We start from the raw sequence: 27744 nt of genomic DNA, 5'->3' as shown, positions 1-27744 counted from the left end.
TCATCGAAGGTCCTCATAGACCAATAGTTGGACTAAAGTTTAACAAATATTAGATGAAATTAATGTAACACATGTTAAAGGCCTTCATACACATTAGATTAATCTCAGAAGGACCCACTGATGGAAATGCCAAATTTATACGGCAAGATCCAGGCCATTAAACAACTAATGATTGTCTATATACCAGCAGATAGATGGTCTAAACAGGATAAGCGACTGCCTGACGAACATGTTACTTCACTGGATGATTGTTGATACAATTATTCTGCGCGTGTAGAAAATGTTAATCGTTCTCTTGCTTACACAGGACTACATGTCGCTGATAACAATGTTTAGAAATTATCCCACTCCATGAACGAGCTTGTTCATCTGATGTGTTCTGCCCTACTTGAGGTGCCCACAGTAGACTACGAGAACTGCTACGACAAGCTCGTTCTCCAACTAATAGCTTATCCAAATGGGCATAAGAAGGATCGGGCATGTTTAATTCAATGACAGGTTCATCTGTTCCCCCTGTTTCATCCACTCTCTTCGTTTAAAACATCTGAATAAAGTGTGCTTGTGTTTGGGGAGAGGTCTAGATAGATAACTGTTGGTAGACTTGGCCTGTATGGCTATCTCTATTGTCAGGTTCAATTGACCTGGTCTGCTTTATTGAAAGTTTACAGTAGAATATAGAAGTATCATGATGTTTTAGTAATATAGATCTGGAGAAAACTCCTATTTGTTATTTTATGTGCCAGGTAGATATTCAGCAGGGAGTAAGCCACTTATTAGCTCATAATTATACCTATTAAGCTGAATCACAACATATTGCCTATATATAACCTATGGAATTGGTGAAACTCAAAGATGCAAAACCAAATGATTGGGAGGAACCTATAATTTAGAGTCAATAAATCAGCCCAAATTCAGCAGCAACCCAGAATATGAGACTATCAGGTTTGCTATACACCTGCTATACACCTCTGGCAAAAAATAAGAGACCACTTCCAAATGTTCAGTTTGTCTTATTTTTCTCTTTATAGGTATATTTTTGAGTAAAATGTAAATTGTTCTTTTAGTCTACATCTAACAACATGTCTCCGAATTTCCTAGCAATAAATTTTGGGGGGTTTTTTCTGAAAAGGAGAAATGGTCAAAAATTAAAAAAAAAAACAAAAAAAAAACAGTGCTTTCAGACCTCAAATAATGCAAAGAAAACAAGTTCATAATGATTTAGAAACAACAATACTAATGTTTTAACTCAGGAAGAGTTCTCAAATCAATATTTTGTGTAATAACCATAATTTTTAATCACAGCTTTCATGTGTCTTGGCATGCTTTCCACCAGTCTTTCACACTGCTCCTGGCGCAAAAATTTAAGCAGTTCTTCTTTGTTTGATGGCTTGTGACTATCCATCATCCTCGTGATTACATTCCAGAGGTTTTCAATGAGGTTCAGGTCAGGAGAATGGGCTGCCCATGACATGGTTTTGATTTGATGGTCTCTTAATTTTTGCCAGAGCTGTATATTTATTAAAATCCCATAAATAGTCTTCAAAAACACCTTTTGCCAAATTATGGTCCTTACACACATTAAATTAAATCTGACCAATCCCGTCAATACAAGCAGGATCAGCGGGCAGTCTAACGTGTATGGGGGCCTCCTGACTCTCCATCGATAGATCATGTCAGGGCAGGAGGATCTGGCCTATTGAATTTCAGCAGTTGATCCTTTTTGTACAGTATATTCCGCCAATATAACAGAGTTCGGCCAACAAATGTGTATGAGGGCCTAAAGAGTTAAAGAGGTTTTCCAGGGAATATGAATTATTACTTAAAGGCATCAGGCTGCTTTAAAAAAAAAAAGGCAAAATAAAAATACCCACAGTTTCACCTTCCACTCCAAATCTTACCCTGTCCTTATTGGTCCCATCCTTAAAGAGGACCTTTCATCGGTTTTAGCATAATAAGTTGGCCACATCATGGAATAGTGGCTGCAGAGCTGATTAATGTAATAATGTAGTTTTTATTTTTTAATTTCTTCTCTCCTTTGTGGAGTTATTAACTAGCAAAATTTACGTTATAACTTATGTTAAGTTCAAGGCGTGTTATAGATTTTTCACTGGGGGCGTTTGCTTCTTCTCCTTAGTTATGTTGACCGATCATAAGACGACAGCAAAATACTGGGTGGAAAGGAAAATACCCTCACAATACATTAGAATAGCCTTTCATGGGCATGAAACATTGAATAAGTGGTTTCACTGCAAAATTACAAAGTGGTGGAAGTAGAGCAGAGATGAGTGTGATTAAAAACAACTTTCAGCTTTTATCACACAGCAGTCAGTGTGGGAGGAGTGGATAGAGCTGAGCTGACAGCACTGTGAAGAGCATACAGATGTGTTTGTAATGGAACAAAGCTCTGATGTACAAAAGGCAGCTTAAAGAATCGTTTTATAACGCACAAAGTAAAATGTAAACTAATTGTACCACTTGTAAAATGTAGTATATGACTAATGTGACCTATATAAAAGTAATCACTAACTTTACACACATGCTTTCCTTGCCTCCTAGGTTTGAGGATGAACTGTGTATACGTACTGACTTGGAATATGCTTTTGTGCAACTGAAAAAGGTACAGTAATAACTCTATAAATTAAATGTCTTCTAAACAAGATTTGTGCTTATACATTGACAATTCAAAATGGTTTATAAATGACAACATTCTTTATTCTAGTTGTATGTTCTTCTTTTGCCTGCATGACGCCTCCTGCTTATTATTAGTTAATGTGGTAAATAAAAAACCTAAAAAACAATTGTAGAATTGCACTTTTTTGCAACTTTGCCGCATTTGTTTTATTTCCCGATTTCCAGTGCATGACATGATAAAATAAATGGTGTAATTCAAAAGTACAATTCATCCTGCAAAAAACAAGCCATAATACGTCTATTTGGACAGAAAAATAAAAAAAAAAAGTTGTAACTCTGTTACTTCATCCCTGGGCAGATTCCCTGGCACCGCAGTTCTTGAGCTGCCAGATCTTTAATTTTCAGACTGTGATCATGCGCACACTAGTGCACACTCACTACTGAACGCTACAGCACATACAATAAAGGATTGTGTCCTGATGCCAGCCATTGCCTTGCGTCAGGACCCTCTGTGTGGGTGACTCTTTTGTGCTCTCATTCCTATGAGGAAGGCAGCAGTCACTTAATGAAATCTATACAACAGTCCCAGCATCTCCTATGTGCAGTCTGAGTGTTTCCTATGTGCTGTACATTCAGCAGTCTCGGTTTCTCCTATGTGATGTATATAAAGCAGTCTCAGAGTCTCCTTTGTGACATATATATATATCAGTCTCAATGTCTCCCATGTCATGTATATAAATCAGTCTCAGTGTCTTTTTTTTATGTATATACAGCAGTCTCAGTGTATACTATGTGACGTATACTGCAGACCTCCTATTGGTTGAGTTCTATAAGCGTAACATGAGCAGTGATGAATTTCCCACTTTGAGGAGACAAACAGTGTAATATACATTGGTGTTGTGAAAAATTTACTGCTGTGAGCTTTTCTGTACAAGACATATGATCGCAAAAAGTTAACTGCGCCCCACACCATTTGAAATTTGGAAAAGCAGTTGTGAGTAGCAGGATCATTAATAACAGCTAACATCACAAGCCTCACCAAAGAAAAGCAGTTTCAGCCATCACATTAGGGGTGAGTTAATTAAATGTTTGACATTTGTGAGGATCATTTTTAAGTTGATAATTTTGTATGGCACACGAATGATTTAAAAAGATATCCAAATGGCCCTGGGCAGAAAAAAGGTTCCCCATCCCTGCCTTAGGGCCCCATCAGACATAGCGATGCACCAGCGATCCTGACAACGATATGACCTTGTCAGGATCGCTGGTGTGTCGCTACATGATCGCTGGTGAGCTGCCACACAGGCAGCTTCACCAGCGATCAGCACCAGCGACACGCGGGTAACAAGTGACGCACGTCGCTTAGTTACCCGCTGTGTATGTTAGAAACCAGCGCGCTGGTGCTGGGAGCTGGTAACCAAGGTACACATCAGTTTTCTAAGTGCAACCCTGGTAATTAGGAAATGGCAGTTAATAGGACCAGTGAAGGTCAAGATAAGGCCTGGAAGAGGCAAAGAGGTTAGAGAGGCAATTGGGGCAATTGAAAACCCCAGCTTGACTGCAAAAGGCCTTCAGAAATATTTAGGAGACTCTGGAGTTGTGGTACATTGTTCCACTGTTCATACACACCTACACAAATATGGCCTTCATTAAAGAGTCATCAGAAGGAATCCTCTTCTGCATCCTCAGCATCAGAAGTGTGCAAAAGAACACTTAAAAAAGCCTAATGCATTTTGAGGTTAAAATAGAACTCTGTGGCTACAATGCTCAGTGGTATGTATGAAGAAAGAAGGACAGAGTTTCAGGAAAAGAACACCTTTCCAACCATTAAGCATGGGGGTGGATCTATCATTTTTTGGAGTTGTGTTGCAGTGAATAGCACGGTGGAACATTTCACAGGTAGAGGGAAGAATAGATGCAACAAAATTTCAACAAATTCTTGATGCAAACATAATACCATCTATAAAAAAGCTGACGTTGAAAACAGGATGGCTTCTACAAATGGATAATGACCCTAAGCGCACATCACAATCCACAATAGACAACCTCAAAAGGCGCAAAATGAAGGTTTTACAATGGCCTTCACAGTCCCATGATCTGAATATCATTGAAAATCTGTGGCTAGACCTGAAAATAGAAGTGCATGCAAGACGAGCCAGGAATCCAAGACTTGGAAGCATTTTCCAAGGAAGAATGGATGAAAATCCCTCAAACAAGAATTGAAAGATTTTTAGCTGGCTACAAAAAGCATTTAAAAAAGCCCTACTGCCCTAAAGCAACTCTCTTAGCCCTACTACAAGGAACAGCTCTCTTAGCCCTACTAAGCAGGGTTAGCTTTCTTAATCGCTACTACACAGGGACAGCGCTCTTAGCCCTAATACCCTGTTCCAGCTTTCTTAGCCCTACTACCCAGGAGCAGCTCTCTTAGCTCTACTACTCAGAGACAGTTCTCTTAGATCTACTACCCAGGAACAGCTCTTTAGTCCTACTACCCAAGGACAGTTCTCTTAGCCCTGCTAACCAGGAACAACTCATTTAGCCCTACTATCCAGGGCTAGTTGCCTTAATCATTATTACAAAGGTACAGTACTCTTAGCCCTACTACCCAGGAATAGTCCTGTTATTGCCCATGGCCAGTCCATGCATTGCAGTCAATGGTTGTACGTGTTGCACAGATATCTGTATGAGCCTTTGCAATTTCAAGTAGCCCTTTGAAGGCAACCTTAATGCTGATGTGTCCCTCTGGAAAAAAAGTTTAACACCCCTGCAGTAGATGATGTAAACTTCAAATAAACAGATCCTTCAGATTTATCAAGCAGCATTAAAGAGGTAGACTTAGGATTAGTGATGGGTGAGTAGTATCGTTGCTCGGGTCTTCCCGAGCATGCTCGGGTGTCCTCCGAGTATTTTGGCGTGCTCGGAGATTTAGTTTTTGTCGCCTCAGCTGCATGATTTGCGACTTGTAGATAGGCTGAATACATGTGGGAATTCCCTAACAAACAGGCATTCCACACATGTATTCAAGCTGTCTAGCAGTCGCAAATCATGCAGCTGAGGCGACAAAAACTAAATCTCCGAGCACGCCAAAATACTCGGAGAATACCCGAGCATGTTCGGGAAAATCCGAGCAACGAGTATACTCGCTCATCACTACTTAGGATCTATTCCCACCATAAGTATTTAGTGAGTTTTTGTAGTTGTAGAATTTCTGCACCTGCTAAATTAATTAAATTACTATTGCATTTTTTATTTCATTTTTGACTCTTTTTGGCAATAAAGCTGTTTTCTTTTTGATACTTACTGGTATTTAGCTTTGATAAAAACTTTATTCATATAGTCATGTATGGATTACACAGATAAGTGTTTTTACCTGTATCTGCATCAAATGTTTTTTTCTGCATCTAATGCATTTGGGGAAAATCTGCACATAAAACTCAGTGTACCCATAAGAGAAACTGACGTTGCGGATCTGAAACACCCACAGGTCAGGTTATGCTGAGTAAAAAAAAAATCAGTTGACATGAGATTTCTATAAATCCCATCCACTTTGCTGGAAGTGTAAGATGCTGCATTTTTGATACAGCAAAAATATGTAGCGTCAAAAACCTTCCATAAACTTATTGTGGGCACACAGCCTTATGGTGGTAAATGGGTATAATTGCAAAGTACTTGTCAAAACAAGTAACTTTGCAATTTACCGCCAATTTAAAAAACATCTCTTCTCAAAAAAGAATGGATTTAATTATTCTATAGTGTATCAGAGCTGGCTAACTTCCTAGATATGTAGTGTACACTTGTAGACTCTTTGCTTTAAAAATATTGTCCCCTACATGGACAGCGCCATCTCAATCAGCATATTTGCACACGGGGTAAAATAACAGCGATTAAGCACTTACAATATTCTCAGCTCTGGTGTCAATGCTGTTCCAGCGGTGTCATCACTTGCTCTCTGGAGGATCACGTGACATTATGTCATGTGAGCCCGGTGACCAATCATCACTGTAGATTCTCCCCTCCTTCGGACGAATCAGACCTCAAGAGGAATTAAGCGTCAATCTGACTTCTTCTTGATATCTGATTCGTCTGAAAGCGGGGAGAGTGAAATTCGCACTGATTGTCAGCAGGGATCGCTTGACATAACAATGACACGAGATACCTGAGAGAGCAAGTGCTGACACTGCTGGAACGGTGCCTGCACCGGAGGTGAGTATAGGTGTTATAATTTTACTGGTCGCAGACATTCTGATTCAGGTGGGGTTGTCCGAGTAGTGGACAACCTCTTTAAAGCTTGCAAGCATTGCTCTGAAGCTACAGTGCCACATTGCAGTGGGAAAGCTGCTTCAGCTACCAGCATGGGAGAGTGATGGTTTGGACCAGCAGCGAGACTATTTTACTGGTCTGACTTTCAATCTTCAGGGACATGCAAGAAAGTTGAGAGGAAGACGAGTGGTGTGCTCCTAAGATTAGTAGACTCCTTTAACCACTATAAATTAGTTAAAAGTGATAAATATGCCTCAATAAATGCAGATCCAGATACCAGTTTTTCATTTTTTATATTATTTACACATATACAGGTGTGCTCAAAAGTTTACATACCCCGGCCGAATTTTTGCTTTCTTGGCCTTTTTTCAGAGAATATCAATGCTAGCGCCAAAACTTTTTCTCCAATCATGGTTAGTGGTTGGGTGAAGCCATTTATTGGCAAACTACTGCGTTTTCTCCTTTTAAAATATAATGACAACCCAAAACATCCATATTCTCTGAAAAAAGACCAAGAAAGAAAAAATTCTGCCGGGATATGTAAACTTTTGAGCACAATTGCAGAAATGATTAGCAATCTATACCATCTTTCAAGTCTTTTTTTTTATGTTGCTCATTTTTACGGTTCACGTGAGTATGCCCATTTACTGTAAATTTATGAATACCTTTCCTATGGTAGGCGCCCTATTACAGCTCCATACAAGGGCCATATACATGACGCTCTCTGGATATCTAGTCACACATCTTTTTATCGAATACAGTCAGCTACTTGAATATTTTTTTATACTGAATAAATTTTGAATAATAAATACTTTGATGTTTTGTCAATGGATAAAACCTAAGGATTCCTATTACTCATTTGGATTCTTTAAGATTTGTGAATAATTCACGTAAATAACCATTAGCAATAATCTAGCGACAGAGAAGTAATGTTACGGCCAAAGGATTCACTGCTTTCATTAACTTTAACTGAGCAAATGTCATGACTAATCTGTTTTTTAGCTTAGAAATTAATGATGGATAAGATGTATGCTCGGTGACTTAGTGGCACAACAAAGTTTTACTCATAGAAAACTGCAAAATGTCATCTCAGTGGGAGTATAATTTGTATTATTACTGTCATGTTGTGAAATTAGGAATGCATGTACGTAACCTACTCTTAACTATATGAGTAATGGGAGGAAAGACAATGGATTTTGCTGGGAAAGTCACAGTCAGCCAAACATTCATAGCTGTCACCTGTCTCTGAATTCCTGATAATACCGGCGGGAGAAGTAAGGTACTGAGAGGGGCTAGGTTGGGGCAGCCCTTCTGAATCTGTTTCCCCCAGTAAAATAATAACACTTATACTCACCTCTGGTGCCAGTGCCACTCCATTGGTGTCAGCATTGGCTTTCCCTGGGCTCCCGTTACATTGTTACGTCATGTGATCCCGGCGGTCAGTTAGCGCTGGTTTCACTGTTTCCATCTTCAGATAAATCAAGACATCTGGAGGAAGTGATAGAGCAACCACAGCTCTGACTTCTTCTGCATGCCTAATTCATCCAAAGGCGGGAATAGTGATGCCAGTGCTGATTGTTATGTCACATGATCCCTGTGGCCAATGTCAAGTGATACCTGGGAAAGACAATGCTGACACAAATGGAGTGGCGCTGGCACCGGAGGTGAGTATAAGGGTATCCCTTCCCAGAAACCGCACCTATTTTTCCCGCGGTGGTTTTTATGCGTTTTTTGCGCGGTTTTGATGCGTTTTTGATGCGTTTTTTACCGCAGCGGTTTCTAAAAGCATGGGAGAAGCCTAAACCGCGCAAAAAAAACCGCAAAATTAATGTGCATGCTGCGGTTTTTACCGCGATGCGGTTTTTTCGCGGTAAAAAAACGCATCAATGTGCACAAAAAGTGCAAAATGCATAGAAATGACTGTGCACCTTATTTTTAGCGGTTTTATAGCGGTTTTATAGTAAAAACCGCTAAAAAAACGCTGTGTGTGAACACAGCCTAAGTGTTATTTTGTTATTTTAACACTGAATATGTATCAGTAATGTATGTTCCCTTTGCGTAAGTAAAATACTTATCAGTGGCCACCTTCTACTGTTTTCGGTGCCTCTCCTTCCTCTCCAGTCATCTTGTGACCACAGCCATGACTGGCTGGAAAGAGCTGTTAGTAGTTACTAGCTCTCTTAACTCCCTCAATACCTTGCAATTTTCCATGTTTGTGCTTTCTTTTTTTCCTCCCCTTCTTCCCCGAGCCACAACTTTTTTATTTTTCAGTCAATATGGCCATGTGAGGGCTTGTTTTTTGTGGGACGAGTTGTACTTTTGAATGACATCACCGATTTTACCATAGAGTGAACTGGAAAACAGGGAATAAAATCCAAGTGCAGTGAAATTGCAAAAAAAAGTGCAATTCCACAATTATTTTTATTTTTTTATTTACCATGTTCACTATATGGTAAAAGTGACCTAGCAATATGATTCCCCAGGTCATTACAAGTTCACAGATACTAAACATGTACAGGTTTTTTTCATTTAAGTGATGAAAAAAATTCCCAAAATTTGTAATAAAAAAACATTTTGCTTATGTCATCATTTTTTGAGACCCAAAACATTTTTAGTATTTAGAATCTAGGGCTGGCCGAGAGCTTATTTTTTGCGGCTTGAGCCAATATTTTTACTGATACCGTTTTGGGGAAGATATGATGTTTTGATCAATCTTGCGACGACCAAAAAAAAATCGCAATTCTGGCATTTTGATTTTTTTTCTCATTACACCATTTACCAATTGGATTACCGTAATTGGTTTTATAGTTTGATAAATTTGACATTTCTGAATGTCAAATAATCCTGTCTGTGATAATAATGAAATGACAACTGAAAAGGAATGTAAGTCTATTCTGAGGGTCAGTAGCCAAAGTTAAACGGAATCTGTCATCACGTTTTTGCTGCTCCATCCCAGAGCAATACGATGTAGGAGAAGAGACACCGAAACGTTTGACTTACTGGGCTGCTTGCTGCAGTTTTGATAAAATCACTGTATTATCTGCTGCAGATCTAGCAGTTCTCTTAATGTTGTGCTCTGTATAACCCCGCCCACACCACTGATTGGCTGCTGTCTGTTCACACTGTGCATAGCCAGAAAACTGCCAATGAGTGGTGGGGGCGGGGTTATTCAGAGTTCATACATATGGAGGACGACATGGCAACTGATTTACTGGCCCTCTAATCATAATCTCCTGTTGATAACAAGTGATTTTATCCAAACAACAGCAAGCAGCCCCATAAGTGACAAATCACTGGAATCAGGGTCTCTGTTTCTACATTGTGCTGCCATCAGATTATCTGGTGACAGATACCCTTTAGTAATTCCCTTTAATGAATACATGTTACTGACTGCTTTTGAAATCAGTTCCTTAGGGGACATTGCAGAAGCAAAATATATATCTGTTCTGTGAGTTCTGCTTCAGTGTATTAATGAGCAGTTTTATGCATATTGTACTAATTTACTACAGTGATACAAAGTCTTCGCAATGTAGATAAATGACTTTCTTTCATATTCAGGATGTGGACAATTGTAGCTTGGACAAAACTGAACTGGAAGCAAAATTGCAGGAGTTAGAAGGAACAATTCAGCTGATGAAGTCAATTTATGAAGCGGTAAGTGTTGGGGTATGTTTCCTCGGGCCGGAATACTTCAGTATTTGCTGCAGATTGGACGCAGCGTCCAGATGTTACAGCATAGTGGATGGGGATTTTATGAAATCCTGTCTCCACTATGCGTGCAAGGCCACATCCGGCGACCCTACGTAACCGGACATGCGGCGCATCTTTATAGACCGCAGTATGTCTATTTATCTTGTGGAGATGCTCCGTCTCTGCAAGATAAAAGATCCAGTCTATGAATATGATGCTGTGACTCCGCATGTGTTCAATGAACACATACGGAATCACCGGGTGTACAACAGGGGGCGGCGCTTTGGGTGGAACGGGGTATCCAAAGCGCAGAGATTACGCCCCGTGGAGACATAGCCTTAGAGCTCCGTTCTGTGGAAAGTTCTTGATTAATGAATGAATGGTACATATTTTACTTTTGAAATTTAACCCCTGGGAGCTTTGGAGCTAACAACTATTATGTAGTGATGTGAGAATTGAGGTTATCTGTCATTTAAATTTTTCAAAACTCCATAAAATCAATTTCTTAATTTGAAAAAATTCACACACATTTCGATTGTTACCGCCCTTACTCGTGGCGCGAATGATCTGTACCTATTTTAATATGTACAAATAAAGAAACTGATTTTATGGAGTGCCGGATTTTCTGAAAAATGTATATGATTTGACTCGGAGCCAAGGAGGAATCCAAAGTGCCCATCACAAATGGGACACGGACTTACCTGCGTGGGCATAACATGCAGTGATAAGTTCCTTTTTATTATACATATTGTCTGTCATTTACTCAATGGAGAATGCCTAATTTATTTTCAAAGGAACTAAAAGAGTTAATGGAAGAGTCTGGGGATATTTCAGTGCTTCTGAATATGTCCAATGTGTGCCCATTAAACCTGGAGAACGTGGTGCAGGAGGTGAAGGAGCGGTATGAGAGCATTGCCGCTCGGAGTCGGGAAGAGGCACAAGCCCTCTCAAAGAGTAAGGTACTTGTAACCATAAATCCAAGATCTTAGCTGTAGCCCAATAGTAATAAATAGAACTATAATCATATCATATACTGTAAATCTAAAAGTGAAACCTCGTAGTCGCAAAGATAGAATTGGTCTTATCACAATTGGATCAGAAAGAAAAATAAAGTCTTGGTCTGTTTTAGTTACAGCAAGGGGTTCAGCAAGCAGGCCGTTATGAGGTCGAACTGGAGAACAACCGAAGTCATATTACACAGCTCAACAGCAAAATCCAGAGGCTGAGGTCAGAGGTTGTGAGCGTCCAGAATCAGGTAACCCCCGGGATTACTATTAATTGGGTATAAAGCACATGGTGAGAATTGGTCAACAGTTTTAGCTGGGGCCCACAAGACTCTATCTACACCTTTGGGCTCCTGGCATGTAAGGTCTTCAAGGAGTAAAAATTTAAGAACAGTCTTATACAGGTAAAATGAGGACCCCTGACATTTCTGTATTAAAAGACAGGTGTCAGGCAACATTTTATGGAAAACTTCTAGCTGGTTGCTTTGAGATTTATTAAAGGGAACCTGTCTCGTGAATTAACCTGGAGATATGGGGTTAATCTGCCGGTTAATATCATACTGAATTTGCCCGACGCCGGCAATGAGAGCCCCACTGTCGGGAGGAAATTAACTTTATTCCTCCCAGCAGCATTCAGCCACGGGGGTGGTGCTGTTATGGTTTCTATTACCACTCTGTGTATAGAGACCGGTGGCTGGACCATGGCCCCGGCACTGACTGACAGCTCGCTCAGCATTAGAGTCGGCTGTCAGTCAGTGCTGGGGGCACGGTTATGTCTGCCACGCTCTATACACATGGCGGTGACTAAACCCACGCTGGCGCCACCCCCATAACTGGAACCGGAACACTGCCAGGAAGAATAAAGTTAATTTCCACCAGGCAATGGGGCACTCAGTGCACGCTGGGCATGTTCAGAACGCTATTAACCCTCAGAATAATCCCATATCTGCAGGTCAATAGAATCTTTCCACATGACAGGTTCCCTTGAAAGAGAATCTGTCAGTAGATTTCTCAATGTTAAAATAACACTGAGTATTCTATTTAAAAGCATTTTTTTTTTCTTGTTGCTGATTTAGGTGCAAATTAGGTCCCAAGCGAGACAAGTGCTCTTCTTGTCATAATAAAACCCATCCCAATGCTTCTCCCTCAGCTGTGATCCTTGGAAGCAATAATGTCTGATGTCATCATGCCCAAACACTCCTTTTCCTAGGTGGGGTACATGCACATTAAGCTCCCGGTTAGAAAAAAAACTTTTAATAATACTAGCATTAGCCTTAATGGTTGAATTTCTGGAAATAAGTTACTTCACGGTAAGAGCAGTGAGGCTCCGGAATTCTCTTCCTGAGGAAGTGGTGATGGCCAACTCACTGAATGAATTTAAGAAAGGAATGGATGCTATTCTTGTGAGTAACAGTATAGAAGGTTACGAATAACAGAATATTATAGGTAGATGGGTGACCCAGCTTAGGGGAAGGAATTTTTTTCCCTATGGAGAAAATTGGCTGCTACTCTGTGGGTTTTTTGCCTTCCCCAGGATCAACAATGCAGAACAGCTGCACTAAAAATAGGCTGAACTAGATGGACATAAGGTCTTCCTTCAGCCTTCAAAACTATGTTACTATGTTACTATTGTTTTGCACTATATAGAGGCATTATAGTGCACGAAGTCAAACTTTATGTTTGATTAAGACAAAAAAAACACCAAAATGCTTAATGTGCTTAATGAGTTTGTCTAATACGCGGACAACCCCTTCTCAATCATTGTTCCCTCAAGTAAAATAACGCCTGTACTCACCACTAGTGCCAGTGTGACATGCCAAATTAACTCCTGTCCAGCAAATTAACCCCTGTCCAGATTAAATCCGGTCATAGTTTGGCCAAGACCAGTGTCTACCCCGGAGATAAACCGTCCTACGCCAAACCATACCTGGGGTGCAAAATAGCCTAGGCCAAACTACACCCCTCCACGCTACAATATACCCCTCTATGTTATGAGCCCTTGTAAGATAGATTTTTGATGCCATTTTTAATAACTTAAAACTGACTTACACGTAGTGAGAAGGTATTTGTGTTGTTTATCACATGATGAAGACTGATCTCACAATACAATGTGACTGGTAACGGACAACAGTCATTACATCTTTTTGAAATCTAATATTTTACTGATTCAAGTCTTTTCTGCTTCAAGTAACAATAGTCTATGTGTTTAGAACGTTAAGATTTAAGTCAGTTATCTTCTTACATAACTTTCCTGACAAACCTGATCCCCCAATTATATGTTGAAAAATTATGAAATTCTTGTGTATATCACTCAACACTGCTGATATCAAGGGGGGTATAATCTAGCATGAGGCTGCTATCGCCCTGGATATAGTCTGTATTCGGAGTATACTATGTCCTGTTACACCATTGCCGCTACAGCGATGTCGGCACTGACTCTCCCAAGGCTCTCATGACATTGTAATGTCACTTGATCCCTGCGGCCAATCAGATGACGTTTCACTGTCCCCTCCTACGGACAAATCGGACATCCGGAGGAAGTCAGAGCTGCAGCTGCTCTCTCATTTCTGAAGGGAGCATGTGACCACAGGGATCACTGCTGGAACAGCATCATGACCATAGGCTGGTATAGAGGGTATTATTTTACTTGGGGGAAAGATCGTTATTAAGAAGGCAATGGCCGAGTAGTGGAGAACCCGTTTAATTGGACGTCATATTACAGATATTGTCCCCTAGAAGCATTACCTTTTCATACATTTAATATAGCATGTAATAGAACAACTACTAGCGCTTCTACCTGTTCACAATTGCTTCATTTTAAGCATTTATCCATGAAATGTGATATATTTAAACATAAAAAAATGCACATATGTGAACACATGAAATATATAGAGAATTACCAAAACTTGATTGCAACTTACGCTGTGTATATATTTAATATATATATATATACTGTGTATATATATATATATATATATATATATATATATACTGTATATATACTATATATATATATATATATATATATATATATATATCCAGTTGTGCTCAAAAGTTTACATACCCTGGCAGAATTTTTGCTTTCTTGGCCTTTTTTCAGAGAATATGAATGATAACACCAAACCTTTTTCTCCACTCATGGTTAGTGGTTGGGTGAAGCCATTTATTGTCAAACTACTGTGTTTTCTCTTTTTAAATCATAATGACAACCCAAAACATCCAAATGACCCTGATCAAAAGTTCACATACCCCATTTCTTAATACCGTGTATTGTCCCCTCTAACATCAATGACAGCTTGATGTCTTTTGTGGTAGTTGTGGATGAGGTTCTTTATTTTCTCAGATGGTAAATCTGCACACTCTTTTTGGATAAAAGCCTCCAGTTCCTGTAAATTCCTGGGCTGTCTAGCATGAACTCCACGCTTGAGATCTCCCCAGAGTGGCTCAATGATATTGTGGTCAGGAGACTGAGATGGCCACTTCAGAAACTTCACTTTGTTCTGCTGTAGCCAATGACTGATCATCTGTCCTTCAACTTTGATCAAGTTTTGTGTACCTTTGTAGCTCACACATCCCCAAAACATCAGTGATCCACCTCCGTGCTTTACCGTACGAATGATGTTCCTTTCATCATAGGCCTTGCAGACCTCTCTCCAAATATAATGTTTCGGCAATGTGCGCACGTTGCATATTTGCTTGCAGAAATTTCTGCAAGGTTTCTGCATCTCTTTGCAGAAAAATGCAGCATAAAATATGATGTGTTTTTTATGCATTTTTGTGCGTTTTTGCATGCTTTTTTCCCGTCCATTCAAAGGGCCAAAAACGCAAAAAGAATTGACGTGCTGCAGACAAAAATGCATTCCAAATATGGACTGAAATTTAGGATCGTCATTGAATTACCTTGCATAATTATTCCATTGCATTTTTGGACCATTTACACACGCAAAAAAACATAGCAAATACAGATCAAATATGCAACGTGCGTACATAGCCTTATGGTTATGGCCAAAAAGTTCAATTTTGGTCTCATCACTCCAAATTACCTTGTTCCAGAAGTTTTGAGGCTTGTCTCTGTGCTGTTTTGCATATTGTAGGCGAGATACTTTGTGGCAGTTGCGCAGTAATGTCTTTCTTCTGGCAACTCGACCATGCAGCCCATTTTTCTTCAAGTGCCTCCTTATTGTGCATCTTGAAACAGCCACATGGCTAGTTTTCAGAGAGTCCAGTATTTCAGCTGATGTTATTTGTGGGTATTTCTTTGCATCACCTTTTATGCACACACACTGATTACAAGCAACACAGTAGTTTGACAATAAATGGTTTCACCCAACCACTAACGATGAGTGGAGAAAAAGTTTTGGCGTTATCATACTTATTCTCTGAAACAAAGGCCAAGAAAGCAAAAATTCTGCCGGGGTACATAAACTTTTGAGCACAACTGTATACAAATATATATATATATATATATATATATATATATATATATATATATATATATTTAAAAAAATAGTAACGAATTGGCACAGATGCAAAAAATACAAATCGCATCGCGGAAAAAATCGCAGCATGCTCATTCTTTTGTGCGGAATTGCAAAGAATTGCCGGAATTCCGCACCCATAGGAATGCATGAGAATCGCTTACTTCCCACATGTGGCTATGCCCACCATGCGCGAAGTTAAGCGTCTCATGTGCGGTTGGTACGCACGATGGAGGAGAGGAGACTGTCCTCCAGGCCCTGGGTACCATACCCCTGTAAAAAAAAAAAGAATAAAAAATAAAAAATCGGGGTATATTTACCTTCCGGCGTCACGCGCTGCATTCCCGGCCTCAGCGTTCCCAGTAATGCCTTGCGGCACGGTCCTGTCATGACGCGGTCTCCTGAGATCGCTATAGCAACGCGAGACCAACGTCATCACAGGTCTCGTAAGGCATCGCTGGGAATGGGAGCGTCGCTGAGACTGCGCGGGACGTCGGAAGGTAAATATACCCCGATTTTTTTATTTTTTAATTATTTTTTACATTCTTTCTTTTACTATTGATGTCGCATAGGCGGCCTCAATAGTAAAAACCTGGTCACACTTGTCAAACACTATGTTTGACGAGTGTGACCAACCTGTCAATCACTTTCCAAGCGATGCTTCAAATCGCTTGGAAAGTGCTTGACTATCGCACGTGAAAATCACGGCAAAATCGCGAACATAATCACGGTAAAATCACGTGGAAAAAAACACGCGATTTCTGGGAAGGAGTCCGGTTTTCAGTGTCCGGATTTAAACGCAACGTGGGCACATAGCCTCACAGTGACTGTAGTCATGGAAATTATGCATGAAACATAAAAATATTTACATAACACAAACACGGCCCTATGGAGTTACACAAGTGCTGGATATGCACAATGAAGGAAAAAAAAAACATTCGGATGTTTACCGTGGTTTTCATAGTTTCCGCTCATAAGATTCCTGCAGCTCAATAAGAAGAAGAAAGTAAACAAATCAAACGTCTCGAGATGTGCAAAGAAGACAAGACTCCATTTCTATCTATATAGTAGGTTTTAGAAAAATAACCTAAAATCTCTACTTTATTTGCTAAATCAGGTTTTTTTTCCAGTCAAATATAAATATCAATTCTAAATAATTCTGAGTTAGAAACACAAAGGCGAAATGTTCCTAAAGCAGATACAAGATAGGAGCAGATGGCTCGTTTCCATCAGTTCAGGCCTTGTTTCGAAATGATCAGAGTGGCGTATAGTCCCCCATGAGTCATGTAAGGATTAATATTGTCATAGAGCGAAAAAGGAGAAAACTAGTTCAGATTGGAACATGCTGTGACAAAATTTATCACAGTGGTCCATAACTGGAATATTTTTGAAATCTCTGAAGCAACGTTCTAAACTAATGGCTCATCCGCATACCCATATGACCTGTAACCGGTCATCTCTGGTCACCCATAGGATCTACTTACAATATCATAGACATAGTCCTTTTAGTATGGAAATCGGTAATGATCCACAGAAATAGCCTTAAAGGGGAAGATTTATTAACACTTAGAGACCCTTCTATTTTGAACCTTAGGGACCCAGCAATTTTTTTTTTGTTATTGGCAGATTTCAGGAGCCACAACTTTTTTTTATTGTTCTTTGGATGTAGACATACAATCAGGGCCGTATTTGTCATTAGGCACTCGTGGGCATGTGCCTAGGGCAGGACTCTGCGGGAGGGCGGCACCTGAGCAAGGTTTTTTTTTGTTTTGTTTTTTTTTAGTCCGGAGGTCGTCCCTCCCCCTCGTCCCCCCATCATACTCGCCTCCTCCAGCGGTGCCTGCGCTGCAACTCCGATGGTCCTGAGCTGCGCTGATATCTGCTCTTCCTGTGTCAGCGGGCGGTCACGAGATACCGCTCATTAAGATCATGAATATGGACGCCACTCCACTCTCATAGGCGTGGCACCCATATTCATGACCTTAATGAGAGGTACCACGTGACCGCACGCTCACACAAACAGGAAGAACAGATACCGACACCTGGCTACACAAGGCATGCAGCAGCAGGTGAGCCGGATGGAGAGTGAGCAACGTGTGGGGGGGGATGGAGAGTGATCGGCGTTGTGGGGGATGGAGAGTGAGCGGCGTTGGGGGGGATCGAGAGTGAGCGGCGTGGGGGGGAGAGTGAGCGGGGGGAAGAGTGAGCGGCGGGGGGGAGAGTGAGCTGGGTGGAGAATGAGCGGAGGCTGCACTCAGTGCACTGGGGAGATGGGTGCACTGGGAAGATGAGTGCACTGAGGAGATGGCTGCACTGGGGAGATGGCTGCACTGGGGAGATGGCTGCACTGGGGAGATGGCTGCACTGGGGAGATGGCTGCACTTGCTAGATGGCTGCACTGGGGAGATGGCTGCATTGGGGAGATGGGTGCACTGGGGAGATGGCTGCACTGGGGAGATGGCTGCATTGAGGAGATGGCTGCACTTGCTAGATGGCTGCACTGAGGAGATGGCTGCATTGGGGAGATGGCTGCACTGGGGAGATGGCTGCACTGGGGAGATGGCTGCACTGGGGAGATGGCTGCACTGGGGAGATGGCTGCACTGAGGAGATGGCTGCACTGAGGAGATGGCTGCACTGAGGAGATGGCTGCACTGAGGAGATGGCTGCACTGAGGAGATGGCTGCACTGGGGAGATGGCTGCACTGGGGAGATGGCTGCACTGGGGAGATGGCTGCACTGAGGAGATGGCTGCACTGAGGAGATGGCTGCATTGGGGAGATGGCTGCACTTGCTAGATGGCTGCACTGGGGAGATGGCTGCACTGAGGAGATGGCTGCATTGGGGAGATGGCTGCATTGGGGAGATGGCTGCATTGGGGAGATGGCTGCACTGGGGAGATGGCTGCACTGGGGAGATGGCTGCACTGGCTAGATGGGTACATAGAGGAGATGGCTGCACTGGGGAGATGGTGGCACTTGCTAGATGGCTGCACTGGGGAGATGGCTGCACTGAGGAGATGGTGGCACTTGCTAGATGGCTGCACTGGGGAGATGGCTGCACTGAGGAGATGGCTGCACTGGGGAGATGGCTGCACTGGGGAGAAAGGCTACTTTCACATCAGCGATTTTTGCCAAAGTGTCTGCATTAGGCCGGAGTCACACTACAGCGAGATACGGCCGAGTCTCGCAGGTTAAAACCAAGCTCTGGCACCGGAACTCCGGAGCGGAGCGTGCAGCTCCATGTATTGCTGTGCGGCTGCACGCTCCACTCCGGAGTGCCAACGCCAGAGCTTGGTTTTAACCTGTGAGACGCGGCCGTATCTCGCTGTGTGTGATCCCGGCCTTAGTCATACTCACCAATGGGAGGAGGCAGTACTAAAAGTGCCTAGGGAAGCATGAACTCTAAATACGGCTCTGCATACAATGGTTTGTGTTTTGTTGGCTGTACTATTTACTATTTATTTTTTAAGTACAAAAAAACATTAAATATTATTACATTTTTTGGGGAGGATGGGTAGAATCAAACAGTAATTCCACCATTGATTTTTCTGATATATTTTTCTGCTGTTTTTGCTTTTTTTTTTTGAGGGTGAAAAGCAAAAAAAACAGCAATTCCGCCATTGATTTATTTGCATCTTTTTTATTTTATACATAGCTGTTGATCACATGGGTACTGTGATAGTGACAAAAGTGACGTAATAGAACAGCATAGATTGTGAAGGGTTTTATACCGGAAGATGGATAGGGGATAAGATGCAGCTAGACAAGACAGCCTGAAACTGTGTCAAATTAATCAAATTAATCACACACCTAACCTTGCCGTATGACACATTTCTTCCATCTAGTTTGACATATTAGACACTTTTCCTTATCAAGGAGTGAGGCTAAGTTTACACGTTGTGTTTTTGCTGCAGGAAAAACCAGTTTCCAGCTGTTACAAAAAAAAACAGATTTGCTGCGTTTTTTGATGCGTTTTTCTTGTCTCTTGTGCATGCGGATAAAATTTAGTGCCCCTCAAAAAACCATAATGCATCTTCCTTAAGGTTTATGCACCAAATACGCAGCAAAAACAGATTCCTGAGGTTCTTTTTACTTTTGCTGCGTTTTTTTCACTTGCCCATTGTTTCCTATTTGTGAAAAAACGCTGCAAATATGTAGAAAAAATGCTCCAAGAAGTGATGTGCTACAGTTTTCAAAAATACGTTTTTCCAAAATCGGTCAGAAAAATAAAACCAATGTGTGTGCATAAGATTTCTGAAATCTCATAGGCTTTGCTGGTACTGATGAAAAGCACAGCTTAAAATTTGCATTAAAAAAACGCTGCAAAAAACGCAACGTGTGAACGTAGCCTGATGGCGCACGCTGCACATTGTTACTCAACTGAACACGCATATTCCCATTCATTGATGTAAATGTCATGTATCTGATTGTGGCAATCTTTCCCTAGCTGCTCATCTAACATAGGGCGGGTAGATATTATGCTAAGATATACCATAACATTTGCATGTGAATCAACTTTGGTGTAAGTCCCCGGATAATTATTTCCACCATTATGGATGATTTTACCGCACTCATGCCTTAATGCTTGAAACGTTACCCTCTGCAGAGCGCACAGTTGGAGCAACAAGTGTCATCAGCCAAAGCAAACAGTAATAAGTCTGTCCAAGACGCCAATGCAAAGCTGGTGGAAGTACAGGAAGCCCTACAAAAAGCCAAACAGGATGTCGCCCGGCAGCTGCGAGAGTACCAGGAGCTGATGAATGTCAAACTGGCTCTGGATATCGAGATCGTCACATATAAAAAACTGCTGGAAGGAGAAGAGAGCAGGTGAGCGTCTCTACTTTACCATGGTGCAATGTCCTGAAGCCCAGGTACAAATTATTACTATTTGGATAAATCACAAATGCCAAGAAAATATCTGCAGTTCTAGGGTCTGCTCCACCAAGCTGCGGGCGCTGCATTAATATACTGTGCTGCATCTCACTCACCCCATATATATTTTTATGCTTACTTATATAGCGCTAACATATTCCACAGCACTACCCCCATCGGTGCTCACAATCTCACATCAATATGTCTTTGGAGTGGGGGAGGAAACTGGAGAACCCAGAGGAAACCCACGCAAACATGGGGAGAACATTGCGGATGCTACGTCGATGGGATTTGAACCCCGGATCCCAGTGCTGCAATGGAACAGTGCTAACCACTGAGCCACCCTATTTATTACAGTCACATAAGGCTGGGTACATACTGCGTTCAGGCAGTCCGTTTAACGCGATGTAACGCAATCCGTTAACACTGCCATTAACCCCCATTATCGGGCGCATCGCCAAAGCATGCCATAATCGGCAGGCGCTAGCGATGTGCCGTCATTCTGTGACGGACTCTCGGATGCGGGCTGAAGCATCCAAGGGTCCGTCACTGCTAGCGCAGATGAAGCATCTGCGCTAGCGGTATAGCATAACGCGATCACGTTATGCTATAGCGTTAACGCAGTCCGTCAGTGCTATGCAATGAATGGACTGTTTTAACACAGTATGAACCTGGCCTAAGTCTTGTCTATAAAGGTGTTGCCTGGTCACAAGATATTGACAGGACAAGCACCCACATCCCCACCAGCTGTTATACATTCTGGGAAGAACAGGTGACCTGAGCTGCAATGTAAAGCTCCATTCAATGTGTAGTGGCTGCTGCATAGTACTGCAGAACACCTGGTACTACAGTGCTTACATCCGTCCACTGGCAGAGCTTACAGCAGCTGGGGATAATAGTGGGGAATGTTAAGTGTTAGACCCCGACTTGGGGATCCAGCACTTGGCATGCCCCACTGATCTGATATGGATGACCTGTCCTGAGGATACGTCATCATTACCTTGTGACCACACAATCGTTATAAAGTGAATCTCAATCAATGTGTGGTTTTGGAGCATGATTAAATCATTTATTGTAGTGATGAAGGAGTAAGTATATTTGTTTTCACCTAAAATATAGCATCAAACAGAGCTGCAGTGTAGAGCATGGAGAAGAACAAATCTTCAGCCTAAACATCTCCTGAGGGGCATTGAAGACTAATCATAGCTGATCTGTGTCCTATAACAAAGCCCTATGGAAAGTATGGCGCGATGCAGCATGCTTAGGGTGCCTGGATCAACATGATGTCTCTGATCTCACGGTTTCTCTCTTGCCCGTGTTGCGTCACAGACTGTGATGTTGTCATTTTTATCCCACGTTATATTTTGCAGGTTACAGTCACCTCCTGTTGTGAATATTCACCGTGAAAATGGTAAGGGCAAAAATCTAAATCAGGATTGTATTAAAAAGTGTATGAAGGATAAAAGACCACTGACTGGGATATCTACAGGCCCCGATACATCTTAGGTAACTGTCAGCTGAATGACTGTCCCAACTACATGTGAATGCTCCCCGAGCACGTGGAGAAGAACATTCAGATGTTTCTTCTTGACTCCTAAGATTCAGATGTTTCTTCTTGTGTTCTCGGTGGTGATAGAGTAATTCGCTCGCAAACTCATCTGGTACCAATTTACCTGCACCATGTACCCACCCAGAGAATCGAAACAGACAGAAAGCTACTTAGTATTGAGAACTAGACATTGGCCCCGATCTATCAAGACCGGCGGTTATCTGGCAAGTCGTGATGAGGAGGCGAGAGTCACACACTCCAGATACATTAAGAGGCGCACACTTCATTATTGAATCAGGAACACCTAAAAGTGTGTGCACCTCCTTGTGCCTCTCCACAAATATTACTCTAGTCAGGGACTGGAGTAAGATTTGTGGCATAGTAAATGCCAATACTCCCACTAATGGTCTGAAATCAGTTTTCCAATGGTCATCTAATCACAAGTACTGTACTGTACATGCTATGTCATGGCTGAATTACAGGTACATTGCAACCAAGCAAACCTAAAACAAGTGCCAACGAGAAATTTTTTACCAAAAACTGTGTCTACATTACTCTTGAAATATGATGTCTCTCTTTTTTCCTGCAGACGTGAGAAAACCCGATTTCCAAAGATCTTCCCGATCTCGGACAAGCAGCAGTTCATGGAGTGTGAAGAGCAATACGTCAGATAACTGAGGGTCTTCTTGTGCTAGCCAACCACCTAATGTCACTGCCATCTCTTACTCTACCTGCCATACTACGGCTAGGTGCCATGATAGCAATAGTGGTAAATACATGGTCTTCTTATCACTAAAACTATTTAAAAAAAGATATGAAAACTAAGATTTCCACAGATTAAACAGTGCCAAAATCTTTCAGGTGTGAATGCGAGGTGTACAATTATTTAATGTTTTTATAGATAATTCCTATTTTTACCCATAAAATTATTGTATTATATGTGTCACTTATGTGTATATGTTAGTTGCCTTTCAATGATAAAAATGAATGGTCGCCAGTTCTCTTTTTATACTAATCAGACTTGTAAAGATAGAAAGAACATGGAGAAAGTCTGATATATGGAAATGCCGCTGTATCAAGAAAATGGCGAATAAACACATCACAACATACAAATTCAAGATAACTAGTCTATACGATGGTCATGGACATTGCAGTCACCGTTCTGTATAAAGGTATATGGCCCTGGAAATCATGACTGCTACCAGCCTACATGATGGTATATGGCTCTAGACATGATGATCACCAATCTGTATAGGTGTACTGACATGACATGTTCACTCATATGTATAGGAGTATCTACATCCTTAAAGGGGTTGTCTAGGCTTGGGGTTAAAGTGAATAATCACTTTATGTGACGGCAGACTTGTGAATCCTCACATCACGAGCATTGTACACTGTCAAGATTCTCCGGTACCGGGAGCGGGTGGTCACGTGCCAACTAGACATGCACAGCCTTGCTCAATACAAGTGAATAGAGTGAGGCTGGACACATCTAATTGGAATATGGCTGGAAACATGCAAATCTCATGCTTGTGGTCACATGACCGCCTGCTCCTGGGACTGACATTGAAGAATCCTGACAGTGCGCCTTGTGCACACTGTGAGGATTCACAAGTCTGCAGTCACATAAAGTGAATGCAGACTTTATCCCCTAGTCTGGACAACCTTTCAAAGCATTCCTACAAAACGTTTAATGCCTAATGCCTGTGTAAATGCATATGTAGCGTAATAGCAGTAATATACTGAACAATCGCCATCTTCCCCGGTTTACAGCATCGTTCTCTTCAGGGCAGCATGACTTCTATTCTGAGGTGTAGGGCTTGCTCACACTGGCACATAATATGGAGGAGTACAATGTGTTGCACTCTCTCCAATGTTACTCAATGAGGCAGAGCAGATCTACAAATTTTCAAGTCATTGGGTGCGTGCAAAACATCGGAATGTCTCTCACAGGTGAAGTGTACCTATGATAAAAACTACAGACCACTCCATTCTTTGTAAAGGGGAAAACTTACAAAATCTGCAGTGTATCAAATACTTATTTTCCCCACTGTATTTATACATAAACGTTAAAAGAGTAAGGTACTAACTTTTCTGATCAAAGAGTGCAAAAGCCATGCAACCACGTCAAGGTGTACCTATATACGGATGGTCCCTATGAGCGTATTTGATTGGGTCCCTCCTTATTCGGCAAGCTATAGCGCTTACCGACTAAGCTGCAGAGGGAGCGCGGATACCTGGAGCGCTCCTGCTGATCAGCTGTCCGGCGGCGCAGCTGCATGTGTCGCGGCTGTGTGACAGTCACGACACATGCATGGAGAGCCTGTTTGTTGTGACTGTCACACTGCCGCGACACATGCAGCTGTGGCGTTGGACAGCTGATCAGCAGGAGCGCTCCAGGTATCCGCGTTCCCTCTGCAGCTTAGTCGGTAAGCGCTATAACTTGCCGAATAAGGAGGGACGCAATCAAATTCAGTCATCTCTAGTCCCTATCACCAATGTCCTCCTCATGTGCCAAATCGGGTCTCATCTGAATAGGGAGTGAAAGAATCCAGGTGTAGCTCACAGTGAAAACCTTGTGTGGGAGAAATGGGTGAATATTTTTTCTTTTATCGGTACCATCTAGAGTCTAGAGGACCTGCCCTTCTGGAGAATGGGGCCTCTTTTTGTCCTCCTATTAATACATTTCTGTATTCACTTCAAGGGGACTTAATGAATATAGGGGGTGCTCACTGTACGTCCGATGCGTTGCTCCATAGGGGGTGCTCACTGTACGCCAGATGCGTTGCTCTATAGGGGGTGCTCACTGTACGTCAGATGCGTTGCTCCATAGGGGGTGCTCACTGTACGTCAGATGCGTTGCTCCATAGGGGGTGCTCACTGTACGTCAGATGCGTTGCTCCATAGGGGGTGCTCACTGTACGCCAGATGCTTTGCTCTATAGGGGGTGCTCACTGTACGTCAGATGCGTTGCTCCATAGGGGGTGCTCACTGTACGTCAGATGCGTTGCTCCATAGGGGGTGCTCACTGTACGTCAGATGCGTTGCTCCATAGGGGGTGCTCACTGTACGTCAGATGCGATGCTCCATAAGGGGTGCTCACTGTACGTCAGATGTGTATATCCATAGGGGGTGCTCACTGTACGTCAGATGCGTTGCTCCATAAGGGGTGCTCACTGTACGCCAGATGCGTTGCTCCATAGGGGGTGCTCACTGTACGCCAGAAGCGATGCTCCATAGGGGGTGCTCACTGTACGTCAGATGCGTTGCTCCATAAGGGGTGCTCACTGTACGCCAGATGCGTTGCTCCATAGGGGGTGCTCACTGTACGTCAGATGCGTTGCTCCATAGGGGGTGCTCACTGTACGTCAGATGCGTTGCTCCATAGGGGGTGCTCACTGTACGCCAGATGCGTTGCTCCATAGGGTTGCTCACTGTACGTCAGATGCGTTGCTCCATAGGGGGTGCTCACTGTACGTCAGATGCGTTGCTCCATAGGGGGTGCTCACTGTACGCCAGATGCGTTGCTCCATAGGGGGTGCTCACTGTACGTCAGATGCGTTGCTCCATAGGGGGTGCTCACTGTACGTCAGATGCGTTGCTCCATAGGGGGTGCTCACTGTACGTCAGATGCGTTGCTCCATAGGGGGTGCTCACTGTACGTCAGATGCGTTGCTCCATAGGGGGTGCTCACTGTACGTCAGATGCGTTGCTCCATAGGGGGTGCTCACTGTACGCCAGATGCGTTGCGCCAAAGGATCAGGTAGCAATCAATGACAAAAAAACTTGGGAACTCAAATGATAGCTTTATTGTCCAATGTAGAACAATGAGACAAACACCACCACCACCATACAAAAAAATAGGAAAGCAAAACATGACCCAATAGGAAAACAGATATACTTCTGCAACGTTTCGGCACGAACATGCCTTTTTCAAGCTGAATCTGTGTGGAAATATATACACAAAATACGATTGATATTAAATGGAGCATTTACATTTTTATTTCAGGTAATAATTGGATCAATAAAAATCCTATACAATGTGATTTTGTTTTTATCACAACGCGTTGAATAACATATGTACATTTCCTTTACATTTATTCACTGCCCTTCAATGATAATGTGTTCTCCTTATATAAAGGTTTAGTATATGGAAATATGCTGGAAAATACAAGAAAACGTATCCCCTAAATGTCACAGACTAACGCTATGCATCGCACTGCTCTTTTTATTATTCTCCTGATGTGTGCTTTATACTGCTGTTAATGTACTTTATATATTGAACGGTTTTTAGTAATTATTTTATATTAAAAAAATATGTTTTAGATGCTGATTTGCTAAATGCTAATTATTATACTGTAAATGCTTCGGACAAAAAATAAAAAGGATCCTACCAGCCATCTTTGCTTAATATTAGATGAACAAATGAGAATGGTGTACGGCATTGATGTGACCTAATTCCACAGTTTCATACAGCCTATTATTTGTGTTATTTACGGCCCTGAGAATCTCCATTCTAGCTATAGACCCTGAGTCTGGAGTCACACACAAAGTATGAAAATACGGTATGTTTTATATGGACGAGAATTGCAGAAATGTTCACTGAACAGTGATCCATATGCAGGGGTGGGATTTAGCCGGTTCTCCCCGGTTCAGTGGAACCGGTTGTAAAAAAAAAAGCAGCCAGTTCCCCGAACCAGGGAGATCAAGAGCCGTGATCCGGTACTTTGTTGCAGGAGGAGCAGAGGAGGACTCTTGCTCTGCTTCCTAGCCCCGCCTGCTGGATACCGCGCACTGATACGTGTGCGCCGCCCCTGAGGGTTCAGTCGCCACAGAGGTACTGCACCTCCTCCTGAGGTGTGGTACCCCACCATTCAGGTAAGGTGGAGACACCAGACCACACTCCAACACCTGCATCCCACACAACATAGTAGTGTAGCAAAGCACCCTTTGGTGGCTCCCTGCTTGGAACACGAAGCGTGCTGGAAGGCGGGTGGAGTTAGTTGGCACCAAAAGAGCGGGAAGAGTTTAGGATTTAGTCAGTCTGACAGAGTCAGTGGAAGAGTGAAGATCCCCGGAGTGGGATGGATGAAGGAAGTGCTGCAGCCGACCTCAGTGACCTGGGTCCGCTGGCACAGGAAAGAGACATTGATGGAAAGCCTGACTCTCTCCATAAGAAGGAAGGATTAGTACGGAACGTAAGGAGAGGAGGACTAAGGATTAGGGTTAGAGCAGAATTCTTCCCAAGTTCACAGCGCA

The 27744-nt window shown here is 42.3% G+C and overlaps 1 protein-coding gene across 2 annotated transcripts in view; it reads left to right on the top strand.

Moving 5' to 3' along the window:
* LOC141049582 (keratin, type II cytoskeletal 80-like) overlaps positions 1-23349 on the top strand; it is a 33513-nt gene extending 10164 nt beyond the window's left edge. The window contains exons 3-9 of one of the 2 annotated variants that reach the window (XM_073546146.1): positions 2557-2617; positions 10450-10545; positions 11376-11540; positions 11711-11836; positions 20671-20891; positions 22307-22442; positions 23075-23349. In XM_073546146.1, coding sequence (XP_073402247.1) covers positions 2557-2617; positions 10450-10545; positions 11376-11540; positions 11711-11836; positions 20671-20891; positions 22307-22442 — 805 coding nt within the window. In that variant the 3' untranslated portion in view covers positions 23075-23349. The remainder of the gene's footprint in view (positions 1-2556; positions 2618-10449; positions 10546-11375; positions 11541-11710; positions 11837-20670; positions 20892-22306; positions 22443-23074) is intronic. The other variant, XM_073546147.1, reaches the window with a different exon arrangement.
* The last annotated feature ends 4395 nt before the right edge of the window (positions 23350-27744 follow it).

The sequence above is a fragment of the Dendrobates tinctorius genome, unplaced genomic scaffold, assembly GCF_039654945.1.
Source record: "Dendrobates tinctorius isolate UK_male_01 unplaced genomic scaffold, ASM3965494v1 ptg000145l, whole genome shotgun sequence".
Lineage (NCBI taxonomy): Eukaryota > Metazoa > Chordata > Amphibia > Anura > Dendrobatidae > Dendrobates > Dendrobates tinctorius.
The sequence above is the reverse complement of the archived record's forward strand: the minus strand, read 5'-3'. Positions and strand labels throughout refer to the sequence as shown.